The 20,907-nt window shown below is 45.3% G+C and overlaps 1 protein-coding gene across 2 annotated transcripts in view; it reads right to left on the bottom strand.

The window, feature by feature from the left end:
- Positions 1-6,428: 6,428 nt before the first annotated feature.
- Positions 6,429-20,907, bottom strand: part of CCT6B (chaperonin containing TCP1 subunit 6B) — a 96,174-nt gene continuing 81,695 nt past the window's right edge. For both annotated transcript variants that reach the window (XM_068529567.1, XM_068529568.1), the window contains one exon: positions 6,429-9,412. In XM_068529567.1, the coding sequence (XP_068385668.1) occupies positions 9,291-9,412 (122 nt within the window). In that variant the 3' untranslated portion in view covers positions 6,429-9,290. The remainder of the gene's footprint in view (positions 9,413-20,907) is intronic.

The raw sequence follows: 20,907 nt of genomic DNA, 5'->3' as shown, positions 1-20,907 counted from the left end.
ATTAATAATCGGTTAATGAGCGGTGCCATGACCCCAGCTTGAGAAATTCTTTGGACCAGCGGCCTCATGTGGCCAGGAGTCCACTGGCCTGGTGGAAGGAGAGGCAGGGGTACAGTAGAGGTATCCATGATGGTGAGAGGCTGCATGGTGCCCACACACTACCACCACCAGGGGCGCTCTTCCCTCCTCTTAGAGTTCTGACTCCAAGACCAATGACCTGGCCCATGTCCAACCATAGAGACAAGGAACCAAGACAAGGATGACTGGCCAAGGACCAACAGCTGACTCTGACTGAGCTGCATCAGTGCAGAGAGCCAGGGCTCTGGGATGCCATTCAAGTTATTTTCTACCTGGAAAGCCAACTTTCCTGAAAATGCTCCACAATTTGACAGGAAAGGGAGCTAGGGGACACATGTATCTCGGATCAAATCCTTGCTCTGCTATTTGCCACTATGTGACCTAATGCAAGTGACAATTTTGCTAAGCCTCAGTCTTTTCATCTGTAAAATGGGCAAAATAATCCGTGCCACACAAAGTGGCTGAAAGAGAATAGATAACTCAGGCAAAGTCCACAGCCCAGTGACCAACACATAGTAAGCACTTGGTTTTCTCCTCACTTTCTGTCTGGCCTGGAGAGTCAAAAGCAACTGCCTACCAGCTTGACCCAAAGACCCCATACAAAGATGATGTAGAATCTCCCCAAGAGCCCATGCAAGAAGAAATCTCAGGAATCACAGGAGGGGTGGCTGAGCATCCTGCTTCTCTGAAAACTTCTGAAACAAGAGCATCTCTGTCCATTCTCCTGCAGCTTTCCTCCCTCCCACCCTGCCAAGCCCCAGGTCAGAAGAGGGACCAGATGAATCCCATTACTAACATTTTTTAACTCCACGAATTCAGGAATTCTCTCAGGTCCTGAGTGATCTTCACAGCCTCACTGTCCTTACAGGGCAAAGTGTATGTGAACCCATTTTTCAGATGAGAAAGCTGAAGCTCAAAGGGGATAACAGATCTCCAAAAGCTCCTCAGCAGATCTATGGGGAGAATGGGGCCCTGGGCCATGGGACTGCCTCCCCTGCCCTTGACCCATGGGTCACCCTGCCCCTAACACAGCTGGATAAGATAGGAGTGTTTATACCCAAAAGTGAACATGAACTTCCCTCGGGCAGCCGGAGACGACTCCCAACCCCTGCTTCCCACTCCAGAATTGAAGCAAAGAGCAAGAAACAATTTGTGGCATTTCTTGCCTGTCGAAGTAGATTTCTTGCTTACAGAGGATATACGGGTTTCTGAATAATTAAGTACGACACTCAGCTTCCAGGCCCCAAGACTCCAAAGGCACAGTGAAGCTGAGGCAGAAGTCTTCCATCAGCAACTGAGCCAGAGACTTTGAGAAGTTTGCTCCTCCCATCTGAGGACCAGAAAGACCTGGGCTCCACTTGGGGACAAGAAGCCCAGGCTTGAAGGGGCTTCAGGGATGGTCTAGGCCCAGCACCTCATTTCCAGGCAAGATAACTGAGGGCCAGAGAGGGGAACTCACCCAGGGTCACCAGCAGCCCTGGGAAAATGGTAAAGGCCCTAAATAGGGGCCTACACATCAGGATTAGAATTCAGCTCTACTTCTTTCTAGCTGTGTCACTCTGAGCAACCAACTTGACCTCTCTAAGTCATAGTTTTTCTCTTCTGTAAAGTGAAAATAAAACTTCACACATGTTGATAACCTCCATTCTATAGATGGGGGAAAAAATGAGGTGATGAAAGTGAAAACTATTGGTGAATTATAAAGAGATATGCAAAGGTGGGCTGCAGAAGCCAGGCCTCCTGCCTCTGGGTTCCAGCATCATACTCTCTTCTCTCTCCCCCTCCTCCTCAGCCTCCCACCTCTGCTGCCTCCAAGACAAGACTGAAGGACCCATTCATGAAGCAGCAGGAAAACAAGGTTAAATTAGAACCAAAGTGCCACATTCAAAAGAGCAACAGAACTTGACAGACAGGCAGCTGACAGCTCCTGGAAGAATCAGAGTTCAAGGTCAGCAGACTTAAGGCTAGTGACATCTCAGGACTGTGAATAGACATCATCACTAGCATTTATTGCCTGCCTACTATGTGCCAGCACTATGCTGAGCCCTTTACATACTCTGTCACATTCAGTACTAACAACGACTCTGTGAGATAAGGTACTATTGCCCTCATTTTACAGAACTGAGGTTCAGAGAGGTTAAGGAATTTGCCTGAGGTCACACAGCTAGTAAGTGGTGGAGCCAGGATTCAAATACAGTGGTCTGCCTCCAAGCCTACACTCTTAAGCCCTCTGCTTTTCTGCCTCCTTGGAGTATTAAAGGAGGTCTCTCTGAACCCCAGGGACTCTATGCAGTTCAAAGAAAGCAGAGAAGGCTGTGTGAGTATCCACAGCTATAATTTTTGTTTTTAATAGATCTTTATTGGAGTATAATTGCTTCATAATACTGTGTTAGTTTCTGTTGCACAACAAAGCGAATCAGCCATATGCATACACATGTCCCCATATCCCCTCCCTCTTGAGCCTCCCTCCCATCCTCCTTATCCCACCCCTCTAGGTCATCGCAAAGCACCGAGCTGATCTCCCTGTGCTATGCTGCTGCTTCCCACCAGCCAACTATTTTACATTCAGTAGTGTATATATGTCGATGCTACTCTTACTTCATCCCAGCTTCGCCCTCCCACCCCATGTCCTCAAGTCCATTTTCTATGTCTACCTATTTATTCCTGCCCTGCAACTAGATTCATCAGTACCAATTTTTTTTTTAGATTCCATATATATATGCGTTAGCATACGGCATTTGCTTTTCTCTTTCTGACTTACTTCACTCTGTATGACAGACTCTAGGTCCATCCACCTCACTACAAATAACTCAATTTCATTTCTTTTTATGGCTGAGTAATATTCCATTGTATATATGTGCCACATCTTCTTTATCCATTCATCCGTCGATGGACACTTAGGTTGCTTCCATGTCCTGGCTATTGTAAATAGTGCTGCAGTGAACATTGTGGTGCATGACTCTTTTTGAATTATGGTTTTCTCAGGGTATATGCCCAGTAGTGGGATTGCTGGGTCATATGGTAGTCCTATTTTTAGTTTTTTAAGGAACCTCCATACTGTTTTCCATAGTGGTTGTATCAATCTACATTCCCACCAACAGGGCAGGAGGGTTCCCTTTTCACCACATGCTTTCCAGCATTTATTGTTTGTGGGTTTTTTGATAATGGCCATTCCGACCAGCGTGAGATGATACCTCATTGTAGTTTTGATTTACATTTCTCTAATGATTAGTGATGTTGAGCATCTTTTCATGTCCACAACTATAATTTATAGGAGAGGGTAAAACCCTCCTCTCACCCCTGCCGCTGCCTAGAAACGGAAAAGGGCAAGGGAAGAAGAGGAAGAAAGAAGTTGGATAACTTTTCTGTTTTAGCCTCGCAGGACACTAAATGCAGCTGCATAAATCACCCGAGGGCCAGGGAAATGAACTAAGGCAGAGGGAGGATGGGCCCCCATTTATCACATCCCCCTGCACATAATAAATGCCCCCTATTGAAGCCCAGTGAGCTAGCACCCTTCTCAACACACACTCACAGTCCCACTGCCCCTGCCCTTTGCTCTGGGAACAAAGCCTCCACGCCGGTGGGCTTCCCCCAACCCAAAGGTCACTGAAAGACCTCCAGGAGATGGTGGTTAGATAGGAATTTCAGGGACCAAGGCAGGACCCCACCAGGGGCTCAAGCACAACTGCCCTCCCCAAAAACAAGCAGGGCAGCTTCCCACACCCTCTGTCCAAATCTCAAGCCCCTCCAGGTGATGTCACACTCATCCTGGAGCTGGGGCTGCCTAGAAGGGCCTCCTGTAGCCTGAGGATCCAACTTTAACTCAGAAGAGCCAGTGGGAATGAACCTTAATGATGTTCTCATCCAATAACCTTGCTGACACAGAGAAATGGAGGCCTGAAGAGTCATAAGCCTCATTAGGATAAAGCTCAGGTGAGAAGTGGATAGCCTGGCTCCTGGTCCAATGCTCTCTCACTAGCCTCCAGGCTGAGCTATGTAGCTGTCCCCTGCATCCCCCACTGCATACGTGAGCCCTGGAGCTGGACGCTGAGGTGCTACAGGGCCCGCAAATTGCCGATAGCTCCTCCACACTGGGGCTAAAGGGCAGAGGTAGAGAAACGCAGCCTGGTGCAGCAGAATCAACCCAGAATGTTAACAACAAACAGACCTGGCTTCAAATCCTAGCTTGACCATTATGTTAGTTATCTATTGCTGTGCAACAATTACCCTAAAACTTAGCAGCTTAAAACAGCACTTACTCATTGTCTCACGTCTTCTGCAAGTCAGGAGTTTGAGTACAGATTAGCTGGGTCCTCTGCAAACCATGGTTTCCCACAAGGCTACAATCAAGGTGTCAGTCCAGGGCCTGCAGTCTCATCTGATGGTTTGATTGGAGAAGAATTCACTTCCAAGCTCACTCACGTGGTGGGACTGAGTTTCTTGCAGGCTATTGCAATGAGGGCCTAAGTTCCTTGCTTCATGGGCCTCTCCCACCTGGCATCTTGCTTCACCAAAGCATACAAGCCAGAGGGCAATAAATGGAGTCTGCTAGCAAGAAGGAAGTCACAAACTTTGGTAACCTAATCATAAAAGTGACATCCTATTACCTTTGCCACATTCTCTTTATTAGACTCAAGTCACTTGGTCCAGCCCACACTAAAGGGGAGAGGATTACACAAGGGTGTGAATACCAGGAAGTAAAGATCACTGAAGACCATCTTATAAGTCTGCCTACCATAGCCATTGCTAGCTGTGTGTCCTTGGCCACATTCCTTAACCTCTCTGAGTGTCAGTTTCCTCCTCTATAACCATGGGGATGGGGATACTACGCTTGGCATCAAGCACATAGAAGGTGCTCGAGAAATGGTAGTTATGACTCTTCTAATTGCTATTGATAGACTGGGGGGCCAGGAGAGGCATGTCAGGCTGATGAGCAGCCAGACACACACAGGGAAATAGGTGGACCTGGGCACCGGGCAGGGACAGCAGACAAGGTACATGGGCCTTCCCAGTCTGGGAGGGGTAGGGAAGATTTGCTTGCGAAGTAGAGGAAATCATTTGCTAAATTGGCTTCCAGCAGCAGTGTAACAGGGAGAGTTTGGGGCAACCTGCAGATGTTGAACTAGGAACCTTGAGAGTGAGCCACACAGAGCTCCCCTTCACATCATGGCTCCAGGAGGCAGGCTAGAACCTCAGGGATTTGGAGTCCCAAGGAGCTGGTCTCCTCTAAGAGGATCTGAAGGGAACCAGTACTGAGTACAGCACTGGCCAGCTGGCTGATCATATAGGACCTTCCCAAGTCAGATGTTTGCAAGTCAGGGGAGCTTGCATGTACCACCAGCCAGTGCTTAGCGGAAGGTGGTACTTATGGAGAGCAAGGACGACTTTCTTGAAGAGCTCTGCTTCACGCTGTTAAAACAACTGTCTGATGAAAACCATAGCCAGTTGCTGTAGGCTGTAAGCCATAGAGAAGAAAAAGAATAGAATCCTGGAGTATCCACGCTGAAATGACTTTAGAGGATCACAGATGGGTCTCAGGGAGCCATGAGCCCTCTGAAATTATTTACAAAATTGTATGTGTGGCTGTGCATTTTGTGGAGGGAGAAAAATCTGTCTACATCCCAAACAGATTAGGAACACAGACCCAGTCCAACTCTCCCATTTTACAGATAAAGAGACTGCGGCCCAGGTGGTAACAGGAACTCCCCCAGGCCATACAGTTATCCAGCAGGGGAGCCAAGGTGAGGACCCAGGCCAGCGCATTTTCTCTTGGCCAGACTCGAAGCCCACCCTTCACCTGCAGAAGCTTAGGCTCTGCGTCCTAATAATGCAGTGACGTCTCTGAACGATGTTTAATTATCTTGCAAAAGAATTGCTTTAATGGGTTGCATGAAACGTAAAGGATTTTTAATAAAATCTCACAAGCTCGGGGGGCTCCAGGCCCCTCCCCATGCTCCCCTTTGTTGTTTCTCCTGATCCCATGAAGATATAACATTTGTCACTGTTTCATTAGGAACTGCGGTGCCCCGTATTATTTATGAGCTTGCTATTTATTGAAACTTGTATTTTTGAGGGAGAAGAAGGGGGGGGGGATGAAGTTTATCACAGAGAAGCCTTGACAAGAAAATTAGTGACATTTCAAAGTCCTCAAATCCCTGCTCCTATAAAAACTGAATGAGTTCAGTCCCCAGATGTCAAAGCATGACTTCAAGTCCTTTTCCAGGTGAGGTCTATCACAGGGTTCCTTGGTACCATGATGATCCTTAGAAAAAGAGAAAGGCTCTTATAATCTCCTCCTTGATCTGATCCGTGTCTATCTTCCTCAACACAAAACAAACAAACAAAAATGCCAAAAAACTGTTTTATTCAAAATAATATATGCACAAGGTTAAATACAGTATCCTGCTAAACTACTTCCTACTCCCAGATCTGTTCCCCCTAGGCAGCCACGTCTAACTTTTTAAAACGTCTCTTCTTACATTTACCTTCACTTTTCTAAATAATATGCTTCTGCTGATATTTCTTCATGCATCAGTTTTAGACACAATCTATTGACTTACTACTGTAATAGACAAGGATTTACCTCTCTTGCACCACCTCCACCCCCTCCCGCCATATCTCTATTTTTAGTTCTTCCATTGGTTACCTCTGTGATCTTCTACCCTCTAGGGTTGCACTTTGCAAAAACAGAATCTGCACTTTGAAAAAGGAGGATATTAATACTCCTATCCTTCCCTTCACCTCACTTCTCCCACTTCTTCCTCCTAACTTCTGTCATCCATACTTATACTTTTATGTTGGTAAAGTTGATAATATTTACATTTATTCTATAACCATAATAAGCCTTTTGGATTAATTCTAAGAACTGAAAAGTGCTAAAAATCACTAGGCACATTACTGTGCACAGGTAAAGACTACTCACTGCAGAGCCAAGTAGTGTACTATAATTACAGTTCTCTTTCAGATATAGCTGTGTGTGTGTGTGTGTGCGCGTGCGTGCGCACGCTTATAAGTTTTAAGTTGTCTTTCTTTATTCTTTTGTCCTAGAAGTCTTAACAAAGCGTATTCTATCCAGTGCCCCTTTTCATTAGGGACTACCACCATTACCGCCACCCCTGTCTGCTGGGACCTTTGGTCCTCTTGCTTCAATCTGGAATTGTTGCTCTCCAGGCCCGTGCACAGCTCTTACCCTGGAACTCATCCCTGCTCTTCTGAATTCTATCTACTACAGCTTCTTGTCTTCCCAATTTTCCCCTTTTCCTGGATTACTCCCTCATTTATTGTAATACATCATCAAGTCGCTTCCTTAAAAAGGATTTACAGGAGATAAATTTTATGAGTCCTTGCAACTTGCGTGATGGGTTGGCTGGATACAGAAATCCTAGATTGAAAATCGTTTCTTTCAGAATTATAAAGTATCCGATGTTGCTGATGACAGTTTGAAGCCAGTCTGATTCTTGTTGCTTTGTAAGTGACCTGATTTTCCTCTTGGCAATCTTTAGAATATTCCTTTCTCCTGTTGTTCTTCTGACTCACAATGATGTGCAAAATTGGTGTGGACTTTTTTCATTTATTGTGTTGGGCACTCAGTGGGCCGTTTCTTATTTGTTTAAGTTGGAATTTACATGTAGTTTTGTAACTTACATATTGTAAACTACAGAAATATATATCAAGATACAAACATTTCCAGTATCTAATGAATTCATTCATGCCTCCTCCTGTTTGATAGCTTTCTAAAAGTAGCCCCTATTCTCTCCTCTATCACCATGGACTAGTTTCACCAGTTTCATATGAATGAACTTTTACAGTATGTATCCTTCTGTGCCTAGCTTATTTTGCTTAACATTATGTCTTTGACATTCACCCATGTTGTTCCATGTAGAGTTTATTGGTTCTTTTTCACTGCTGCATCATATTCCATTTGCGTATACCACAATTTATTTATACAAACGGCAATGGATCTTTGGAACCGTCCCCAGTTTTGAGCTACTATGAACAATGTTTCTGTAACATTCTTGTGTATGTTTTTTTAGTGGAAATAAGTATTCACATCCCTTCAGTCTACATTCAGAAGTAGAATTGTTGGATCACAGGGTAGGCATATAATTTAGCTTTTGTAGATGCTGCCAAACAGTTTTTCAAGGTGGTTGTACAAATTTAAACTACCAGCAGCAATGTCTGAGAGTTCCAGTTGGTCCACATTCTCATCAGTACTTTCAGACCTTTTATTTTTGCCATTCAAGTAGGGGTATAGTGGTATTTTATTGTGGTTTTAATTAGCATTTCCTGATGACAATAATATTGAGCACCTTTGAGTGTGTTCATTGACCATTTTGTACTTCTTTATTGACATTTTATTTTATTGACTTATTTTGTAAATCTTTTGCTCATTTTTACAGTTTCTTTATGAGTTTGTGGGATTTCTGTATACACTCTAGATATACCTTCTGTGTTGGGTATATGTATTACAAATACTTCTCCAAGTCTTTGGCTTGTCTTTTCACTCTCTTAATGTCATCTCTACCGAAGAGAAGTTCTTAATTTTAATAGGGCCTAAATTTAGTGATTTTTCTTTTATAATTAGTGGTTTTTGTATTCTATTTAAGAAATCTTTGCCCATCCCAAAGACATGAAGCTATTCTTATGGGTTTTTTTTTTTTCTAGAAACTATACTCTTTTACCTTTCACATGTAGGTCTATGATCCATCCTGAATTAATTTTTGTACATGGTATGTGACCAGGATTAATGTTCATTTCTTTTTCATATGGCTGTCCAACTGGTCTAGTATTCACAGGTCCTTTCAAGATGTAGATTCAGGTCTTCCAGCTTTAGGATAATATCTTGCATTATTTCTTGATAATTTTCACCCCTCTGTCTGCTTTGGAGCACCTATCACTTAGATGTTAGACCTCCTGGATTGCTCCTCTTGGTCTCTTCTTTTTTTCTCTTATTTTTCTTGCCCTTTTCTTTTTTTACTTTCTGAGAATTTTCTTCAACTTTACCTTTCAATCCTTATATTGCGTTTTATCTCAACAGTAATATTTTTTCATTTCCAACTATCCCATCTTGTTTTCCCATTGTTCTTGTTCCACAGCTCTGCCCTGCTTCTAGTCGTTAAGGGAGAACTGCCCTTTTATGTCACTTTAATGGGTCATTCTCACCCCCTGCAGAGCCTTCTGCACTGAAATGAGGGCTGAAACATCTAGCCTCAGTTGGCGTTCCAGAGAGGGACCCATATCTTCAGAGGGTCCATCCCCCTTCCTCCATTATTCCTGCTTTTCACATCTTCTTTCTTCTCATTCTCTTTCTCATTGTCTAAGATTGGGTTCTCTGGGGAAATAAAAAACAGAAATTTACATGTGGGAAATTTATGCGAGTTCCTCCAGGATCAACCCTGAGGAGAGGGTGAAGAAACGGGCAGAGGAGACGAATTGCAATGCAGTTGCAACAAAGGCTTCACCTGATTCCCAAAGACAGCTCTGGAGTTGGAATGGCCCTCCAGTCATCCCACTTTGAGGAGAGGGGGCCGGAATTTTATCCTCCCCAGAACATTGTCAGTTGTTGAATGAAGCCTACGTTGGGAAGGAGGTGTAATCTTGGTCTAAGTAGCTCTCTTCAGCTGAGGGAAACTGTTGGAGGACTCAGCTGAGAGCTATCAGCTGCCAACACTCCCAGCAGCTGGGAGAATGAGTGCCTCCTATACCTCTTGCACTGTAAGGGATCCTGTACATATTCACTCACTTCTGCTGGAACACACTGTCTGGGTCCTGCAACAACTAGGTTATAAAGTCCCTTCCCTTTTATGGCAGACCCAGCACTTCCTCCAGCCAAGTTATGTGTTGACTTTACCCCAGTAATTTGTCTGACGACCAGAGGAGAGGTGGGGCTGGAGCCTAAGGGCAGTGTATGTTGTCCAAGGCCTCTGCGTCATCCTCCAGCAAGGGCAGAGCAGAGGAGGTGAGTGGCCTTTAATAGGGAAGATCAGGCCATCTGCAGGCCCAAAGGACCAGGGGGATCTGAAGATTGATGATATTCAGGTGCACTGACCCAGATGTTCCCATTGCAAGTCCGGGGATCCCACTCCTTCCCAGTCATGGTTATGATCTTGGAGAAGCAACTGGCCTTGATATTCAGTTTTTTCTGCCCTTCAGTTCCAAGATCATTTTAGGTGCTGCCTCTTGGGCCACTCCTGGCACTAACTTTCTCAGGTGGATTTAGGTAGACTTTGAGACGGAGGTTCATGTTCAGAAAGTTTCCTAGGAGTTTCCTGGGGGTCGACACCCATGGAAGAGCATCAATGCCTCCAGCCAAAGACCCCAAGGAACACCTCCACAGGTGAGCAAGTTGGCGTTACTGCTTGCTGCAGTGAGGAACATCATGATGACTTGTAGGACATCTCAGTAAGGGGATGTTAAAAAGGACTTACAGGATTTGGACTCATTTTAGGTGATTTAGGAGATGGTTCAATTTTGCTCTGAATTGGCTTCTATTAGGAAACAAGGGTTCTTCTATGCTTCATACGCATCTGTGATTATATTCTATGTTCAGATGGCTTAATAAATCTAATCTAGAAGGAGACAGACCAAAGTGAGGCTAAAGCCATAGTTGGTAAAGAAGCAGCACCACTCACATTAGTCAGTAAAGGAGGATGTTTGGTATTTTTGTGGTTTGCACAGTGATCATGCTTTTGTCTCTGCTTAGACGAGATTACAGAGTGGTCTTGTTTTGTGCCTCCTTTGATCATGGTCACTGAGTGGCCTCGTCCAGTGTTCTGTAAGAGGGTTTATGTCTAACGGGCCTAGGTTAAGTGCAAGGCCAGCTCCTGGATGTCAGAGGCTGCTTGTGTCTATCTCAGGAGTGAGGGAAGCAGGATTGGGTGGAGGGAGGAATTGAACTGTGATATAGTCATAGCAAGGGCCTCAGCAGATCCCACAGGGAGTGATGGAGCTGAGATGGCCCTTCAGATTTGTCCCTCTCTGAGGAAGGGGCTGAGCCCTTATACCTCCCTCCCAACAGTGAGCAGTCGTTGGATGCAGACCACCCCTGGGAGGGGTAAGGCTGTGGGTGAGGCAGCTCATTTGTGGCTGAAGCTACCCCAGAGAACAACCAACATCCACTAGACTCAATCTCTCTCCCTCTCCTTCACACATGTCCCATGTGAAACCGGGACCCTGAAACTCCCTATGTGTACTAGACCTTACAGTGGGGAAATAAAGGAATCCACATGGTACATTTCCCCCTCAGCCCCATAACTCCCTCTCACCACAGCCACGTGGGGTGTGTGGGACAGAGGGGAGAGAGGCTGGAGGAGAAGGAGGGCGAATGACGGCTCTGTCCTGGACCAGAGGTGGGGGATAGAATTAAAACCACTAAAACTAGCACTTTTGTACCAAAGCCTCCCACACATCCCCCAGATCAGCCCTGCCTTCCCCATCCCTCCTGGGAGCAAAATAATGTAAAATATCCTTCCAAGTAGCTAATCCGCATTACAAAGAGAAATTGGGGCGGGGAGACTTAGGCTACAGGGAAGGATTCAAATTGAAAATGCTCAGGGAGTCCCATTAATAAAAACAATAATTCAGCTCCTTACTGAGTAATCCCAGAAAAAGAAAAGAAATTGCTGAGTTCCTACCTGAGTGAGGAAGGGAGACAAGAGGAGGTGAAACAGGGACAGGTTGACAGACTCGTCCCTAGCCCACAAATGCCCCTTTGAGTTTCTCCAGAGAAACGTAAAGGTCTGTGGTTTTAATAACCCTGTAATGGGGCCCAAACCAATCTTTCCCCTGGCTGCTTAACACGGCAGGTCTCCAAACTGGAGGTGTAAAGATCTAAAGGCATGTGCTGACCAGAGACCTGGATTCAGTGGGAGTCTCTCTGCACCTCTCAGATTTGCCTGTACAAAGAACAGGATGGGCACTAACACTGCAGCCACCAACTCTTTGTCAAGAACTGTGCTAGCAACTTTGTCCCTGATCTCCGATATAATTTTTCTTTTCTTGGCTGAGCCGTGTGGCTTGTGGGATCTTAGTTCCCCGACCAGGGATTGAACCCGTACCCCCTGCAGTGAAAGTGCAGAGCCCTAACCACTGGACCGCCAGGGAATTCCCTCCTATATAATGTTAATAATAAAATAATTAGCATATTCTGGGAGCTCATTACACACCAGATGCTGTGCATTATCTCACTGATCCTCACAACAAAACTGAGAGGTAGACCTATTAATAACTCCATTTTTCTTTGGTTAACAGCTTTGTTGAGATACAATTCACATACTTTACGATTGACCCGTTAAAGTACACAATTCAATGGTTTTTAGTATATTCTCAGAGTTGTGCAACCGTCACCACTACCAATTTTAGAATGTTTTCATTACCTCTCCCCCAAAACCCCACACCTTTTAGTTTTCACTCCACCCACCCTTCCATTCCCCCGGAGACAACCACTTATCTACTTCCTATCTCTATACATTTGCCTATTCTGGATATTTCATATAAATGGACGCATACAATATGTGATCTTTTGTGACTAGCTTCTTTAACCTAGCATAATGTTTTCAAGGTTCACCATGCTATAGCATGTATCAGCACTTCATTCATTTTATTGCTGAATAATACTTCATTGCATGAACGTACCACATTTTGTTTATCCAGTCATCAGTCGATGGCCATTTGGTTTGTTTCCACCTTTTGGCTATTAAGAATAATGCTGCTATGAACATCTGTGCATAAGCTTTTGTGTGGACACGTTTTCATTTCTCTTGTGTATACATAAGAGTGGAATTGCAGAATCATATGGTAGCTCATGTTTAACTTTTTAAGGAACTGCCAAACTGTTTTTCCAAAGTGGCTGCACAATTTTACATTCTCAATATCTGTGTATGAGGGTTCCAATTTCTCTACATCCTCACCAACACTTGTCTTTTTCGATTATGGTCATCCTACCGTTATAACATGGTATGTCATTGTGGTTTTGCTTGGCATTGCCCTAATAGCTAATGATGTTAAGCATCTTTTCATGTACTTATTGGCCATCTGTACATCTTCTTTGGAGAAATGTCTATTCAGATCCTTTGCCCATTTTTTTTTTTTTTTTTTTTGCTTTTTTTTTTTTTTGCCCATTTTTAATTGGGTTATTTGCCTTTTTGAGTTGTAAGAGTTCTTTATGTATTCTAAATACAAGTCCTTTATCAGATACATGATTTGAAAATATTTTCTCCCATTCTGTAGGTGTCTTTTCACTTTCTTGATAGTATCCACAAAAGTTTTTAATTTTCATGAAGTCCAATTTATCTATTTTTTATTTTGTTGCTTATAATAATCCCACTTTACATATGAAAAAAACTGAGGCAGGTTTTTAGCAACTTGCCCGAGAACACATACTAGCAACTGATAGAGCCAAGATTCAATCCCAGGTCTACAGACTTCAAAGCTTCCTTTGAGGGCCTGAGGAAGTCACCCTGAGCAGGGACTGTGTCTCCTGTGGTCCTGCCTGAACTGGGGCAGGTCCCCAAGCCCTGGGAGAATGCTTACTCCTACCCCTGCCCATGGGAGTCAGGAATGGCCCCAGTATCAGGCCCTGGCAATGTAATGTGCCCCAGATGCGGATACCTGAACCACCCCTCTGCAAGTCTCACAAGGCACAGAAGAGAAACTCTCCCACTTGGAAAGTTTCCATACAGTGTGGCCTGTGGCAGGTGGATGGACAAAAGGAACCTCTCAATCTAGGACCCACCAACTCACCAAAGACCAGGAGTTCACCCATCAATATTCAGAGATTCTTACAAAATCCTTCATGCTCTACTTTAATATTTCCCATACGTCACCTCATTTTTCTCTATAAATATTCATTCCTTCAACAAATGTATATCAGGCACCTATTCAATGCAAAGCACTGAGCCAAGAAACTGGGAGATAAAGTGTTTTTTTCTTTGGATCACCCTGGGAAAATGGAGGAACTACTGACCCTGGTCTAGAGGTGAAGAAATGGAAGTATCAGAACTTTTCATAACTTGACCAAGGTGACAAAACCAGACAGTGGTGACCTAATAAAGCCCAGATCCCGGGGCCCTACATCCAGGCTCTGTCTACCCCACAGAGAACATCATCAGTCAGTGGGGTCAAATTCAAGGTTATCTCTGCCTTCCTTTCCCATCTAAGAATGGGACTCACCCATTAGAAAAATATCACTCAAACCCAAGAACACAAAGCCGGCTGTAAGTGGGTCTCACAGCAACCATTCCTTCTGCCCCTTCTGCAGAAACAACATGGTAGCTCCACTACTTCAGAAAGGATCTACTATGGTGCTGACTTGGCAATCTGGCTTCCCGGCTTCCATCTTTTGATTATTATTATTTTACGACTAATTTTCCAGTCAAATCCTCTATTTGTGCAAAAGCCCATCCAGCCTTGAGCACTTTCTTCTTGTCTTTGAATTTTATCTCTCTTTTTAATTAAAAAAAAAACCCCCACACATAAGGCAGCACAAACTAGGTCACCATCAAAGACTTGCCTTCACAAAGAGTAGTTCTACAGAGATTAACCCTAGCACTGCCACAGACGCAGGGGGAGACTTTGTCCAGGTTACTTCACCTCCCTAGCCTCAGTATTTTTCTCTCAAATAAATGGTTTAGGCTCTGCTCACCTGAAAGCCCCTTCCAGCTCTTAAAATTCTTGGGTCCTCATTTAGGCCTGAGTCACAAAAACGTAACTATATATTCCTAGGATGGGATGGTAGCCCAGTTGCACAATGACCTCAAATGCAAACCAAGGGTGCACTCCACCTGTTCTTGAGGATAACAGGCACATTTATTGAGCCCCTGTTGTGTGTCAGAAACCTCATGTTTAATCTTCCATCACCACTGTGAAGGAGCAGTCAGAGGAATTCATTTTAAATATAAGCCAGATCATATCATTTCTCTGTGCAAAACCCTCCAAGGGCTTCCTTCTCACGTAGAGTCAAAGCCAAAATCCTGACAATGACCTACAAGGTCCTTCATGACCCGCCATCTCTCCATCCCCTCTGCCCCCTCTCTCCCCAGGTCACTCCATTCCAGCCACACTGGTCTCCTCGCTGTTCCATGGACGTACCAAGCACGCTCTCACCTCTCGGCCTTTGCTCTTGTTGTTCCCTCTGCCTGGGATTCTCTTCCTCTAGACCAGTAGTCCTCAACCAGGGGACAATTTCACTTCCCAGGGGACAATATCTGGAGACATTTTTGGCTGTTACAACAGGAGAGAGGGAACTACTGGCATCTAGTGGGTAGAGGCCAGGGATGCTACTAAACATCAAACAATGCACAGGACAGAACCCCACAACAAAGAATTATCCCATCCGAAATGTCAGTAGTGCCGACGTTGAGAAACCTTGACCTAGATGGTGTCATGGCACCCTCCCTCATTTCCTTCAGGTTTCTGCTCTGCCTTCCATATATAAAATAGAGAACTACGCAACTCAGCAGTCTGTCTCCTTTCTGTCTTAAGTTTCTCCCCGGAACTTAGCACCCTCTAACTCTAGTCATCTCTCTTTCCAGCTAGAACGTAAGCTCCCTGAGGGTGGGGACTTCGTCTGTCTTGTTTGCTGCCATGTTTCCCAGCACCTGAAAGAGGTGCTGAACAAATAAATCAATTGTCTCCGTTTCACAATTGTGGAAACTGAGGCTCAGTTAAGCTAAACAGCTTACTCAAATTCCCTGTGATGGATGCTATCCCTCCAGGGCTGAGGCCCTCACTACCCCAGCTGCCAGCACTGTTAACTACTGAGGTTCACAGCTGAGTCCTGCTTCAGGCATTTGCCCTCAGCTGAAAGCTGCCTTGTCAAAGCTGCCACCCCTTCCCTGGGAGCCCATATCCAATGACTGGACAATGGGGGCACAAAGGTCTGGCTCCTTTGTCTCAATGTGGGACAACTCTCAAGGACCACTCCAGCCCCAGGACTCCCCAAGGCATCAGTTGAGGTCTCTGTTGCAACTGCACCACGACGCGACTTCTTCCTCTGCCCCATCCTGCTTCTCTCACTCCCGCATAGGTATTCTTCCCGAGCACACAGCCCTATACACCTCCTACACACAAATTTAGGTCACAGAATATGCTACTAGGGGAATCTGACCTTTGATGGTCACACAGCTCAAAGGTGGCAGAACTTGAATGCTAACTCAGACTTGATCAACCTCAACATTCCTATTCTTTCTGCTCTTCCATACTGCCTCAGCCTTGACTTTGATCACCCACAGGTAGGCTAGGGGCTGGGGATACCCAGGTGAACATGACAGAGTCCTTGTCTTTGAGACACTGCAATCCTCAGGGAGAAACAGCTCCCCCATCCAATTCACTGGTGGGAACAGAGTGTCAAGGGCAGAATGGACCAAGCACTGGAGGATCCCATGGGCAGCCTCACTAGGACATGCTGCCTTAGGATCTAGACCACAAAAAGACCTCCTGCCAAATGTCAACAGAACAGGTCCCCTCCCCCAGACTCGGGACACAGACCCTGCAACTTCCAGAGAGGATCCCAGCCAGCAGGACCTACAGCAGCCCCTGCCTGGTTCCTTGAGTTCCTTGGGGTAATCCTGGACAAAAGAACTCCGAGGTGTGGTTTCGACAGAAAAGGACACAGAATTCCCCACCCTGGCTGGGGTCTCTTCAGGCTTAGCCTGGTTCTTGATACGTGAAGACCCGACATCTCCCTAAATTCCCCTCCTCTGGCCTCTCCTGGGGCTTGTCTCTGGTCTGACGGCCACCTCTATCTTTGCTGCAGTTTCTTTGCCTTCTTTCCTATGCCCCCCCCCCCCAGTTCCTGAGTCTCAAGAAGTTCTCCCAACATACTCACCCTTTCCTACGTAATTCCATTGCCCAGTCCCACCTCCCAGTCCTTCCTTCTGCCACTATTCCTGGCCATTCAGATGCTCAACAAATGTCATGAAAGGAAAAAGGAAGAAAGGAGGGAAGGGAAGAGCAAGGAGAGTGGGGAGAAAAAGATCAAATGACCAACTCATGATAGGGATGCCCTATATTTATCTGATTTAACTTCTAGGGCCTCCAAAACATCATTTAGGAATTTCCCCATCGCTCCTATCCTCCAAGGCAGGTCCCTTGCCTCCATCTTACAGCTGGAAACACTGAGGCTCAAGAATAGAGGAGAAAGCTCTCCTGACTACATTTAGAGGCAGCTGCAAGAGAGTCCAATCTTGGGCATTCTAACTGCCTGGCTGTGCTGAGACCCTGGGTGTGAAATACTAATGGGCAGGTTCCGCCCACACAGTGATCAGAGAGCAGGCGAACAGATGCTCCCAGACAGCTCAGCGGTGCATCCGCAGGAGCAGGAACCACTCCAGCGCTCTTCATCATCCCACCCCTACTGGCTTCAGGTAAGGGCCACCAGGTCCCGGGAGCCGTGCAGTTTCTGACAGGCTACAGCCCTGGTGCCCTCAGGCTGCGCCATTCTACACTCATTCTCCTCGACCCAGCTGAAGAACGGAGGCCAAGAGCCAGCTCTGCCTCCTACCTAAGGAGCCTTGGCCAAGGCCCTTTCTTTCTCTGGCCTCAGTCTCCCTGCTTGTAAAATGTGAAAGCTGGACCTGATGAGGTTTGGAGATGATGGAAGAAACCTAGACTCTAGAGGCACCAGCCTTGAGACTGACTCCTGACTCTGCCACTTGCCAATGGAGTAAACTTCAGCGAGTTATAACCTCCGTTTTCCTACCTGGAATGAAAGGCCATCAACACCTACCTCATGGAGTTGTTACAAGAACTGAACGTGACAATGGATATGAAATACCTGGCACAGAACATGTGTTGGATAAATATAATACAACATGCCTTCCCTTTCCCGCCAGCCCTGCTTCTCTTAGGCTTAAGGCCTGATTCTTTTTAAGATTTTAAGCCCTGAAAGCTGGACATGGATACATTCCCCTTAGCAAAATGTCTCTGGCATAAAGACATACTCGAGAAAGTGGTTTGCTGCCCCTGCCCCTGTCCCTGCCCCACGGAGAAGGCACAGCACAGACAGTGGCCACGACAGCCATGACAACCACGACAGCCAAGAAGGCCACAGCGGGCTTTGCCCTCCTTCCCTCCAGCCTGGGTGCCTGCCATCTTCATGCATTCCGTTCAAGATGAAAGTTGGCACTCAGGCGCCACAAGCCAGATGTTTGAGTTTTGTTAAGAGCGGCTTAGATAAAGCCTTTAAAACAATAATTCTCAGCCATCAGAGGGACATTCTCTTTCCGGCTTCATCTCTCTAACACACAAGATTTTTTTAAGATGAAAAGGGAGAGAAAAACAACCCCTCTACAAAGAAGGAACGTTTTTAAAAACACATGGATTTTGCCATGATGCTCTGGCCTTTCTGATATCGCCAACAAAAGAGAAAAGGAACTTAGGGGAAGAGCCAATTTTCTCCAGCCCTTGGCACACACCTGCAGCTCCAGAAGGTGTCTGGAGGAGCCTGGACAGGTGGTGGCCATCTGACAAACTCCCTAAGGCAGAGTTTAAAGAGATACATACTTGGATGACATTGGTGAGTTGGAGAATCTGTCTCCCTCTCCCTCCTGACCCCTCTTCTCCTCCCAATGGAGACTGCCAAAAGGGTGCTTCTGAAAAGAACAAAGCCTGCCCCTCCACCTTCCTGCGTGATGGCACCTGGAAGGGAGACCTGAGGTTGGATGCCCTTTGCAGTCTAGAAGTGATCCTTCCCAAGAAAGGTGATATTGAAGGGAACACGCACGTGATGCAAAGCCACCCAGAAGTCTGTCATGAACACAGCTGCACATTCCCAAAAGCCAGTGACAACACATAAATACCTACTACTGTGAGTTAAATACCAGATTCCTAGAGACTGCTAGGCCTGGTGTAGCTTTAAGAACAGACCCTGTCTAGTAAGAACCATAAGAGGAACCACGTGCTCAAAAGGAGAACAAAACTTCCAATGATGGTCAAGTGGCTCCTATCAGACCTGTCCTCCCACACATAACAACTATAAACTCTGAGGACTTCCCTGGTGCTGCAACTGGGAGTTTGCATGACACAACTAAGGAGCCCTGGAGCCACAACTAAGGAGCCCACCTGCTGCAACTAAGACCCAGTACATCCAAATAAATAAATATTTTTTTTAAAAAACCTATAAACTCTGGATAAAATATTTTAAAACTACCTAAAGACACTGGTAAAAAAAAAACAGGCAGAAATCAGAGAGTAATTGACACTTGGAAGAATGACAACGGGTGTATTTCATGTTTTTAAAGGATTCCTCCTGAGGGAAGACCACGGTCAGTGCCCTACAGGATAGTTAAATTTTTAGGAAACCTGCAGCCTTAGTGGCTTGAAGAATCATAGAAAGTGTGGATGAACACAGCAGCTGAAAGTGATGGCAGAAATTCCAGAAAGGAGAGAGCCACAGAGATTAAGCTCTAACGTCTATGTATAAACTCTACCCAAATCTCTGGCTGATCCTTCAACATACATGCACGGGGAAGACTCCAAAAAGCCCAGCTAAGTTTACCAGAACTGAACTGAGATTTCAGCTGCTGCCCACCAGAGAGGAGATAAAAGTTTGAAGTGTGAGTTCAGCCAAATTAAAAACAAAAAATCAGCACTCTTTAGAGGAATATAGTAGAATTCAAAGTCTCTCCAATATATCATTCACAATGTCTAGGATATAATCCAAAAGTACTAGACACATGAAGAAACAGGAAAATATCACCATAATCAAAGAGAAATCAGTACAGACCAATGGTGAGATGACATTGTGGCTTTAATGGACATAAAAGTGACCCTGGAATAAGAAGTCACTTTTCAGGGGAAGCTCTGGCTCTGAGATCAGATAGACCTGGACTTGTGTCCCAGCTCCACCACTCCCAGCTCTGTGACCTTGGACAGCTCCTCTACTTCTCTGAGCTTTAGCTTCCTCATCTACCAAAAGACAATAACACTGCCTTCCTCCCATGATTATTATGGAACCAAATAGAAAAACGAATATGAAAGCAACTGGAACAGAATTTGGTACATAGTATGAGCTCAATAACTATTTGTTGACTCTAAATAATGATTCCCAAGTCAACAATGTGTCTTCACCCTTACCTCAGGAGCCTTTAAGCCCCTTGACATTCCATGTCCTTCGGTTCTTAAAATGGGAACGTTCCACATTGTACAACCTGAGTTCTGGGGAAATTTTTCTGATACATTCTAAGGGACAGTCCCACCCATCTAAGTCAGAAGAATGCACACATCTAGCCGTATCTTCAGTAGGGCCCTGGAAGAGATTAAGAGAAAGCAGTAAGGCCCCCTACCTAGAAATCATTTTATTAAGTGGTTGTTTGAACAAAACCCTGCCTCCTCCAAGCTCTGGACCCTAAACCCCCACCCTCAACTAGGAATGTGTTGATCAGGAACTGAGATACCAAGATAGTTATAGGATTAGATGTTGTTCAAGTTGGAAGAGACTGAGAGTTGACTTGGTCTAATCTCTTCATTTCAGACATGGGGAATCTAAAGCCCAAGAAGGAGAGGTGATTGAGGTTGATTCCCATGGAAAATTAATAAAAGAATCTACCACCTCGACACAACACCTTAGAGGATTACAAACACATATTCATTCACAATTTTATTTCAGTAATATCACAGTTTATGAGCTGTATGAGTAAGTATATGAGAGGGGTTGATGGAAGGGAAAGTCATTCCCATTTTTCAGATGAGGCAATTGAGACCTAACGGGTGATGTGAACTTTTTCCATGACACCCAGACAAGCAGTGTCTACTTGGGGCTCATCCCTGCTCTCTCCATCCCTGATCCTCAGACATAAGCCATTTTTATTACACCTTGTACCTGTGAAT

This window comes from Eschrichtius robustus, chromosome 20, assembly GCF_028021215.1.
Source record: "Eschrichtius robustus isolate mEscRob2 chromosome 20, mEscRob2.pri, whole genome shotgun sequence".
NCBI lineage: Eukaryota > Metazoa > Chordata > Mammalia > Artiodactyla > Eschrichtiidae > Eschrichtius > Eschrichtius robustus.
Note: the sequence above shows the minus strand (reverse complement) of the source record. Positions and strands in the feature narration are given on the sequence as shown.